At 41.1% G+C, this 10,234-nt stretch overlaps 1 protein-coding gene across 1 annotated transcript; it reads left to right on the top strand.

Annotated features, from left to right (window-relative positions):
• The first annotated feature begins 3,830 nt into the window (after positions 1-3,830).
• LOC149045051 (uncharacterized) lies at positions 3,831-9,246 on the top strand. Its single transcript, XM_089205827.1, has 3 exons — positions 3,831-4,997; positions 5,181-5,832; positions 9,143-9,246. The coding sequence occupies exons 1-3, from the start codon at positions 3,831-3,833 to the stop codon at positions 9,244-9,246; spliced, it is 1,923 nt and encodes a 640-aa protein (XP_089061953.1).
• Positions 9,247-10,234: the final 988 nt, after the last annotated feature.

Genomic DNA, 10,234 nt, shown 5'->3' on the forward strand with positions numbered 1-10,234 from the left:
TTCAAATGTTCAAACTAGCTTAAACTGTTGAAGGGGACAAAATGCATTGCGAGCTTTATAGGTTCGACCGCACAGACTCCTCAATCTAGTTTAACTGGTTAAAATTTTGAAATAATCAACCTAGCAAAAACAGGGAGAGTGCACCATTTGCACTATCTATGTCAAATGGTCCATGTAGTTCAAATGGTCACACTCGATTCATTGATTTACACGCAAAGAAGATGCATAAGTAGCTTAATAGGATCAACTGCAGGAACTGCACGATCACGCTTCAATAGTCAAGGTAGCTAAGACACTAACTGCACAATTTTCACAAATTGCACAATCTATCTTGATTGATAAAGCTTTTTCAAATGGCCAGACGCTATCTTAAAATGACTCAACCCGTCGAATGGTCAATCTCGGTAAGACAGTCGGATTCCAGTAAATACTAAGGATTATAAAAAATAAAAAAGTAATAAAAAAAGGCCGGCGCAAAATTACTGCGCAACAATAACAAAGAATACCTGATATCTGGTGAATGTGCTTAAAAGGCCCTAAGTGTAATGCTTCCATCTTAAATAGTCAAACCACTAAAGGTAGATTGTGCAGTTTGTGCGATGGAACCATTTCGGCTAGTTATGCATTTTGTGCAGTTGGACCATTTCAACTACTTGAACCAATTGAGAAAGATGCTGCAATCTGTGCAGTTTGACTTTGTTTACTGGTTTGACTATTTTACAAGTCGAATCAATGAAAATACTTTGATTGTTTTAAATACTTCAAGAAACTAAGCTAGATCGCGCAGTTTGCACCGTTCATTGATTGAAGCTAATTTGACCATTAAAAGTACTCCAACCGGTTGAGACAGATCGTGCAACTTTTCTTGGTTGACCTTTTACTGTTAAACCATTTGAACCATTTCAGCTCAATTGTTCAGATTGTGCAGTTAATACCAATTAAGCTAATTATGGATTTTGTCCAATCGAACCGTTTAGGCTTCTTTTACCATGTGATTTACTTTCACTAATTAAAATAACTTTTCCAATTTGTACAGTTTATTTGTGTTTGCTTACTTGACTAATTAAGCAGTTGAAGCATTTAAGCTGACTAATAATTCCATTGCGCAAACCGCACAGTCTATCCCAAGTGGTTTAACTAGTTAGGATAGTACTATAGTGCTTGGGGCTTTAAACGCATACTCACCAGATATCTGTCTTGTTATTATTGTGCCATTATTCAAGGCTGGTTTTTTCATGTCATATTTATCATTTCCTGGAATCCATATGCTATCACGTCCCTGAAAGATCGCCACCTTGTCGTGGTCGGCGGGCTTGAGTGCCTTTGGTGCCTTTGACAGAGCTATGCCGGCAGGAGCTTCGTCTCCTGGTAGGGCCACCTAAGCAGGAAAGGTCCGAGGGTAGAGGTCCAACGAAACGCAATCCTCTGGTCCTCCAGGATAGGGGGTTGGGCAGAGGGCTAACAACTTTGTCCCATAAAACTCCCATGTTACGGAAACGACAATAAAGAAAATCCACACTACCGGGCAAGACGGGCTTTTAGAGTCATCCAAAGATACTCTTATGAATGACCGTGGTTAAAGCCGAAAGGAAGCCGCTGACAGGAAGATGGAAGTCTTGAGTGCCAAATGCAAGACCGGCATTGGATTCTGGAATGTAAAAGCTATGCACGAGACAGGAAAGCTGGCACAAGCCACGACTGAGATGAGACGCTACAACCTACAAGTCCTTTGAATCAGTGAGAGCAAAGGGACACGTTCTGGCAGTCACAAAACCATCACAGGAGAGGCAATTCTATATTCCGGAAGAGATCACCAGCGCCATAAAGGACCAGCCATCATCCGCAAGAAAGATCTCGAGGAGTGCCTGCTGGAGTGGAAGCCAATCAAAAGCAGGCTCCTAAAAGTGAGATTCAAAGGGAGACACATCAACACAACTATCATCCAGTGTTACACACCAACAAACGACAGTAAGTAAGACAACGAAGAGCTTGAATCAGAACTGGAGAACACACCGCGTCGTGCGATGAAGATTTTGATGGGAGATCTCGAGGCAAATGTTGGAAATGACAACAGGAACTACGAAAGGGCCATGGGGAGAGAAGCATGTGGCACCATGAAGGACAATGGAGAGAGGCTACTGGACATCTAGACCGCCTTTGATTTTGTCATTGGAGGGACGCTCTTTCCACACTGAGACGTCCACAAGCCTAATTTTGGCACACAATGTTTCTACTGTTTTGTTAGTAAATTTCGCTTTTTCCAAATTTTTTTGCACTGAATAAAAAATTTAGCCTTTTTGAAGCTAGTCACGCTGATTCTAGCTAGACCTCAATCAAAAGAACGTTTTTTTGCTCTTTTGGGTCCAAATTACACTCTTACAAGACTTTTTTCACGGCATAAAGGTTCTGGCCTGTTTTCAGCTAATCACGCTGATTCCAGCTATGTTTCACGCAAAAAAATGTTTTTGTTGTTGTGGTGCTAAATTGCGCTGTGTTCAGCTTTTTCGCACTGGAAACGGTTTTCGCCTATTTGAAGCTTTCCCCATTGATTCCAACTATATCTCACTCAAAAGAAAATTTTTGCTTTTTCGCCGCTGTATTTCAGCTGTATTGCACCTAGAACCTTTTTTGTGCTGGTTTCCTGGATTTACGCACTTTTTTTTCTTCCTTGAACCAAAACCGGTGTTCTGGCCTTTTTGCAGACAATTGACTGATTTTAGCTAAATCTCACTCAAAACAAAAAACGTTTTTGCTGTTTCGGTTCAAAATTACGCCGTTTTAAATTTTGTTTTTTTTCCAACTGCATGAAGACTGTCGCCTGTTTCCAGCTCATTACGCTGTTTTAAGCTATATCTCAATCATAACAACTTTTTTTTTTGCTTCTGTGCTGCTAAATTAGGCCCTTTTTCGCTTAATCGTACCGAAAACCCTCTTTGTGCATGTTCGCTTATACCCTTTTCAGCTTTTTTGCAATGCATAAAGGTTTTTTTTTAACCTGTTTACAGCTTATCACCCTGGTTCTAGCTATACGTCGCTCAAAAAAGAACGCTTTTGCTCTTTTGGGTCCAAATTACACTGTTCTCAGCCTTTCTGCACTGCATAAAGGGTTTTCGCCCGTTTGCAGCTTATCACGCTGCCTCTCGCTATATCTCACTCATAAGAACGTTTTTTTGCTGTTGTGGCGCTACATTGCGCTGTGTTCAGCTTTTTCGCACTGGAAACGGTTTTTGCCTGTTTGGAGCTAATCGCGCTGTTTTAAGCTGTTTTGGTTCTTTACTACCCTATTTTCAGCTTTTCTGCACTTGAAAAAGGTTTTCGCCTGTTTTTTTTTTTTTTTGGTGCTTAATAACGCTCCTTTCGGCTCTATCACGCGGAAAGGATTTTTCGCTTAGTTGCCGTTGAATTTAGCTGGCCCTACTTTTATTACACCGAAAGAGGTTTTCTGCCTGCTTGTAGCTAGTTACATTCATTTCAGCTTTATCTCGCTCAAAACGTTTGTTCTGTTGTTAGCCGCCGAGTTTCGCTATTTTTTTTAGCTTTATTACACAGAAAGCAAACACGTTCTTTTTAGTAAGATAAAAGTAAGATAAGCTCAATTAGCTGCTGATATGCGGAAACCGTTTATCAGTACTTCATTCATTCTTTTTGCCCAAGAATGCTACAATTGTCGCTGTGGGGGGGCTGAAAGTCCTTGGCTTTTCAAACATATTTTATCCAAGTTTACTACTCCTAAATTTAGAGTTCGCCGGCCGGTGGTGTTGTGGGGCGTCCATGGTCTAACCTTGCTTGCAGTACCGGAGAAATATATCACGCTAGATATCACTATAGATATGGACGTAGAGTCACAACCGGGTCCAGAGATAGACCGGAGTTTCGGAGGAGTTAATAAGAACTACCCGATGTTAATGCGAACTAAGCCAGCGTCTTTGAAATGCTCTGAACTCTTGTCTCTCCGAAACAAAGCTTTCAAGCCATCTCCGGCCGTTCTATCTCAGTTCAAGTCACTCGGCATTCTGAGATACCGTGGGCAACATAGTGCTCGAATCTCACGATCCATCTCAACCAAGAAAATCCCGGTGATGCAAGGCCGCCGTTTCATCGAGGCTGAAGGTCGGAAAGTGGATCGGAGTAACTTAATTAACATTCCGCGTGTCAACACAACCGACAAAACATCCACCTCTAAATCAAAGGGTTTCGCTGTCCCAAAATGTTTGTTTACGAACATTTGTGGTTTGTCGAAAACAAAAAGTCGTGTACGAGCACCTGTGGCGCTTGAGGCTGACCTGAGATCTCAGGATATTGATGTGTGTATTGTCAGTGAAACTCATCTTTCCACTAATATGCCGGACGCCGTGGTGAATATCCCAAATTACAATGTGTTCAGGCGGGACAGAGGTTGGGCAGACTTGGACAAAAGAAAAAAAGGGGGTGTTGCGGTCTATGTGAGAGACAGTCTTAAAGTCTTGGATGTCTATCGGTCCAATTTATATGAATTTATTGCTTTAACAGTGCAGTTGCCGTCCGATCACATTATGCTAATTTGCGGCCTGTATAATCCTCCCAAGCATAGCTACCGGGATCTCGACTTAATTAATTATATAATATCTTTTGTGGACCTTGTGTTGAACAAACACCCAGAAGCGGCTATTGTCTGTGGTGGCGATGTAAATCGTTTGGATATGCAAGAATTTAAGGCTTTGTCTGGCTGGGATTTCGTGGTTGATTTTCCCACGCGGGGTAACGCGTGCTTGGATAACTGTATGACCAACCGAGCGGATCTGTTCGGTCAAGCATATTCCATACATATGCTTATTAAGACAGACCATGAAGGCTTTGTTTTACCGGCGGGATTAAAGCTTAAACCTATGCGCCGCAAAGTTCTTGTGCGGGACTGTAGGGAACATCGGAAACAGTCATTTTATATGGCACTCACTGCGCTGGACTGGAGTGACGTCCTCAATGAGGTGGACATAAACAAGGCGGTCGAGGTGCTTGAGGTAAAGATTCGTGCAGTGATGAATAAGTTTATGCCGCAAAAATCTGTACGCATGTCATCGCGTGACCCAGTTTGGATGTCCCCATTAGTCAAGTGTATGCTGAGGACTAAGTCCCATATATCTTTAAAGAATAAGGAACGCCTGTCTTTATTTAATAAGCGCATTTCTGAGCTGATAACCGAGAACAGAAGAAAACTGGCTGCCATTGGTAGCGGTGAGTGGTGGAAGGGCGTGGACGCCCTATCGCAGCGTCGCAGGTCATCGTTGATAAATTTGGACAAGAACTCTCTAGTTCGTCTGAACGACTACTTCGCCAACCTGTGCTATGATGACACTTACGTTAGACCTAGTGATATGGATATCCCGGACAGTGTAAAGCCCCCGAAAATATCTGAGCGGTGTGTCTGGAATACCTTAGTTCATGTAAAGAAAACCGCAACGGGACCAGACGACCTCCCGTACTGGATCTGGAAAGACTGTGCTGAGCTACCCACACCAATCGTCACTCACGTTTGGAATCTGTCGCTGTCTACTCATACATGGCCAGACTCCTGGAAAAGGGCAAATGTTAATCCTCTCCCCAAAGTGAACATGCCTATAGAGGACTCAGACTACCGTGGTATTAATGTTACTCCCGTTATTGCCCGGTTGTTTGAGAAGGTCGTGTATCGTACACAAGCACAGTCAGTCATTGAGAGCAACCTGAGCCACACCCAATTTGCATATAGACAGGCGGGTAGTTGCACAAATGCCTTGCTCGCTATCCAGCACCAGACATACAAGTATTTAGATAGTAGTGACTATAGCGCAGTGCGAATTTTTACCATGGACTTCAGTAAGGCTTTCGATTTTGTGAACCATGCTATTTTGTCTGCCAAACTGAAACAGCTACCTCTAAATCCGTACATTATCAATTGGTATCATAGTTTCCTCTATGCAAGACAACAACGTGTTGTTAGTTATAATTTTTTAGGACAGTGGAAACTTGTCAATAGAGGAACCACACAAGGTAGTGTAAGCGGACCGTATCTTTTTAATATATTTTTGAACGATTTGGAGATTTTTTTTAATGGTTGCCCTGTGCTTTTTAAATATGCCGATGATTCCACTATTCTTTCGCCTATCACTAGGAATAGTGACCCGTCTGCCGACTTAGTAGGACAGTTCTTAACATGGTGTAAAGACAATAGAATGGTCTGCAACCCTTGCAAATGTAAAGAGCTGGTTGTTAGAAAGAAAAATCATAATGTACTCTACTCTCCAATTAATAATATTCCCCAATGTAATAGCTTCGTTTTACTAGGAGTAACTTTACAGAGTGATGGAAAATTTGATGAGCATGTAAGAACTAAGCTTGTCAAAGCAAACAAGTGTTTACACGTCCTACGAACATTGAGAAAGGGACATTACTCTCAGGCAGAGATTGATCATCTTTTTATATCGATTGTTTTGGCTAATTTTAGCTATGCACTTTCAGTCTATGGGGTATCTGAGTCCGATCTTACGGTTGTACAAAATTTTTTAGACCGATGTCATAAACGCGGTTTTATCTCATTTCCAGTTTTTATCAAGAACCTTTTAAACAAACAAGACAGAAACATTTTGAAGAAACTAAAATCAACGGATTGCCACCCCCTGAAAGATATCATTCCTGTCCAAAAGACATATCTACACAATCTCAGGAAAAAAGGCTGCGCGCGCCCGAAAATTAATACACAGCGCTTTATGAACACATTTGTAAACAGGTTGATATTTAAGCTCCATTTATTGTAATGATATACTTTTTAATTCATAATATGTATGTAGATTTCTGTAGTTTTTTCAATTCATTGTAACATAAGATATGTAGTTTTATCTTATGATGGAATAAAGACTTTAAGTAAGTACGATAAAATGTTTTAATGCGATAAGGTTAAAAAAACAGGATAATTTAGCAAAAAAAGGGCGAAACCGTTGTTTTTTTCCATTACATAAAGCTCTAAACAGCCAATTGAGCCAACTCACGTACTTTCTGCGTTTTGCGCAGTTGAACTTTCTCCGCGTTTTATAACTTTCTTCAGTTCAACTGTATTCGCTAGTTTGACTTTTTAACCAGTTAAACTATTTATGGTAGTTATGCTTTTTGTCCGATTAAACCCTATCCCCAAGCTAGTTTGACCATTTATACTGCTTGAACCAATGAAGATAGTTTGTCCAATTTGCGCATTTTAACTGTGTTCCCTTGTTTGACTATTTGACCACTTGAATCAATTTGCCCCGTTTGACCATTTGGACTACTGGATTCAATTAAGCTACATTGCACAGATAGTGCTGTTGAATCATTTGACCCAGTTATGCATCTTGTTCAATTGAATTGTTAAATCTGGTTGTGAATTTTGTGCAGTTAAAGCATTAAGGCTAGTGTCATTTAACGGCCTTAACCAATTAAGATTGCTTGTAAAAATTTGAGCGACTTGACGGTTTTCGCTAGTTTGACTATTTAAACCAGTGAAATAAACGAAGCCCTTTAACCGATTAAGCTAGTTTGACCATTTTAACTAGCTGAACTTATTAAGGGAGGTTGTGCAGTTTAACCATTCAACCTAGTTATGCATTTTGTTCAGTTCAATGTTTTTAGCTAGTTTGACCATGACTACTTAAACAATTCAATACAGATTGTGTTATTTCTGCAGTTTTGCTGTTTTGCTAGTTTGATTATCTAGCCAGGTCAAACAGTTGAGCTTGATTGAAAAGTTTGTGCAGTTGAAGCTGTTAAGTTGGGTATGCATTTTGTCCCTGCAACAATTTTAGGTGGTTTGACCATTTGAACAAGTCTAACCAGTGAAGCGAGATTTTGCGGTTTTTGCAGGTTTACTGCTTTTTTGCACAATTAACACAACCTACGTCAACAGTTTAGACTAGTTCTATTGGTCAATCAAGCTTGAACTGTTGTGCATAGTTATGCATTTTGTCCACTTAAACAAGTTAAGCTTCATGGACCATTTGAACCAGTCTAACCAGTTGACGTAGCTTTAGGGTTCAAAAGGTTAAATGTCCATCGAGCGACAACAGTTGAATTGCACAAATTGGACAATCCATCGTAATTGGTGGAAGTGGTTCATATGGTCAAACTAGCTTAAAGGCTTTAGCCGGACAAAATGCTTAGCTTAATTGGATCAACTGCACAAGCTACACAATCCAGCTTAATTGGTCGAAGTATGTGACGTGGTTAAATACGTTTTGCTTCAATTGAAAAACAATGGATAACTAGCCTAATCAATTCAACTTCACAACCTGGACAATCTAGTTGAAATGGTTAACCTGGTTTCAGTCAAACTGAGGTCGTCTGAAAAAAATTGCACCATCTATCCAACTGGTTAAAGTGACGGTCAGACAAGCCAAGCCAAGCCAAGCCAAGCCAAGCCAAGCCAAGCCAAGCCAGTCAAACTGCACGGGTTGCAAAATCTTTTCTAATGGGTTGAAGTAGTTCAAATGGTCAAACTGTGTATAACTAGTTTAAATGTTTCCATTGCGTAAACTGCACTATCTAGCTTAATCGGTTTAACTAATTAAGATAATCAAAGTAGCGGAAAGAGTAAAAGTGCACAAATTGCACCATCTATCTGAAATGGTTGATGTGGTTCAAATGCTCAGACCGGGTTAATTGGTTCAACTGGACAAAATGAATAACTTTGCTCGATAGGGTCAACTGCACAAACCGCACAATCAAGCTAAATTGTTTAAACTCGTTAAATAGTCAAAGTAGCCAAGACAGTTAAAATGCACAAAGTAGTTCACATGGTTTAACTAGCCTTAATGCTTCTGCTGAATTAAGCTTTTTAAGCTTTATCGCAAGGCAAAAAATTTCCTCCGCTTTTGCAACAAATGACGCTCATTTCAGGTTCATCTCACTCAAAACGTTGTTTCGCTTCTCTGCACTTGAATTATGCTGTTTTAACCTTTATCGTACCGAAAACAAATTTTGTATAAGCATATATTATAATGGGTATATTTACAGGAGATCATGGCAAATTAGGTACAATTGTGGAAGGTGTTGAAGGAGTAGCAGGGCCACTAGTACCAAAAAAATTAATAAAAAAAATTGATAAAAACATTCAGAAAACAGTATTTTGTATAAGCATATATTATAATGGGTATATTTACAGGAGATCACAACAAACTAGATACAATTGTGGAAGGTGTTGAAGGAGTAGCAGGGCCACTAGTACCAAAAGGTGATAAGGGTGATACTGGCCTAGAAGGAAATTAAGATGATACAGGCCTTAAAGGAGATACTGGTGCAAGAGGACTAGGGGAGATAAGGGTGGCAAGGGAGAAACTGATGCACAAGGCTTCAAGGGTTCTACTGGTTCACAGGGGCCACCTGGTAGAGGTGGAGCTGGATCTCAGGGTCCTAAAAGTGGCATAGAAGTGGCATAGAAGATACTGGAGCACTAGGACCAGAAGGAGATACCGGTCCACAGGTTCCAAAAGGTGACAAAGAAGATACCGCTCCTCAAGGTCTTAGGGTGGTAAAGATGACATTGGTGTTAGAAGTCGAAAAGGTTATAGAAGGTGTGTGCGTCCTGCTCGGCTTCTGTGATGAGCAGTCGCCGCTGCTGGTCCATCATCGGAGCATCAGTGCCAACTATATATCTGACACACAGCAGCCTGATGATCTTATAGACTTTGCGTTGCTCTCCCCTACTTGCTGCATCTTCTGCCTGGCTTGGTGGGTCGTTTATGTGGCTCTGCTTCTCTGTTCTTGCCATCATCTTCACTGTTCGGTTCGCTTCCATCCATTGTTGCTTGTATCTCTCCTTCAGTCGCTCTGATTTGGCCTTCAAGACTTTCATCTTGAGAATTCTTCTCTTCTCAATGGTCTGCCAGCTATCCTCTGAGATCCACTCCTTCCTCTTTCTCTGCTTTGTTCCAGGAAAGGCCTTGCAGGTCTGCTCGTAGGCTATCTTAAGCTGTTGCCACTTTGTATTGATGTCTTCCGAACCTTCCAACGTCTGGTCTTCAGCATCCGCTCATACCTGGAGCTTATTTCTCAGCTGTAGTGTGACGGCAGTCTTAAGTTTTAGGTCTCGCAGCTTCTCCACGTCAGAGTCAGTGTTGTCGCCCTCTCAAACTTAATCTGGTCTTCCTCAGCTTCAACTTCAGTTTAGGGGTCACAAGATGGTGGTGACTTCCCGCATCAGCTCCTCTTCTCACTTTGACGTCTTGGCAGTGATCGCCTCCACATCCCGTTGACC

This window comes from Pocillopora damicornis, chromosome 5, assembly GCF_964200805.1.
Source record: "Pocillopora damicornis chromosome 5, jaPocDami1.2, whole genome shotgun sequence".
NCBI classification, from domain to species: domain Eukaryota; kingdom Metazoa; phylum Cnidaria; class Anthozoa; order Scleractinia; family Pocilloporidae; genus Pocillopora; species Pocillopora damicornis.

Excerpts from the sequence above, each read along its gene's own strand:
- LOC149045051 (XM_089205827.1), top strand. The coding sequence starts at position 3,831 with ATGGACGTAGAGTCACAACCGGGTCCAGAGATAGACCGGAGTTTCGGA. Across the intron at positions 4,998-5,180 it reads AGGCGGTCGAGGTGCTTGAG|AACAGAAGAAAACTGGCTGC; the intron begins GTAAAGATTCGT and ends CTGATAACCGAG. Across the intron at positions 5,833-9,142 it reads AATTTTTACCATGGACTTCA|GAGATCACAACAAACTAGAT; the intron begins GTAAGGCTTTCG and ends GTATATTTACAG.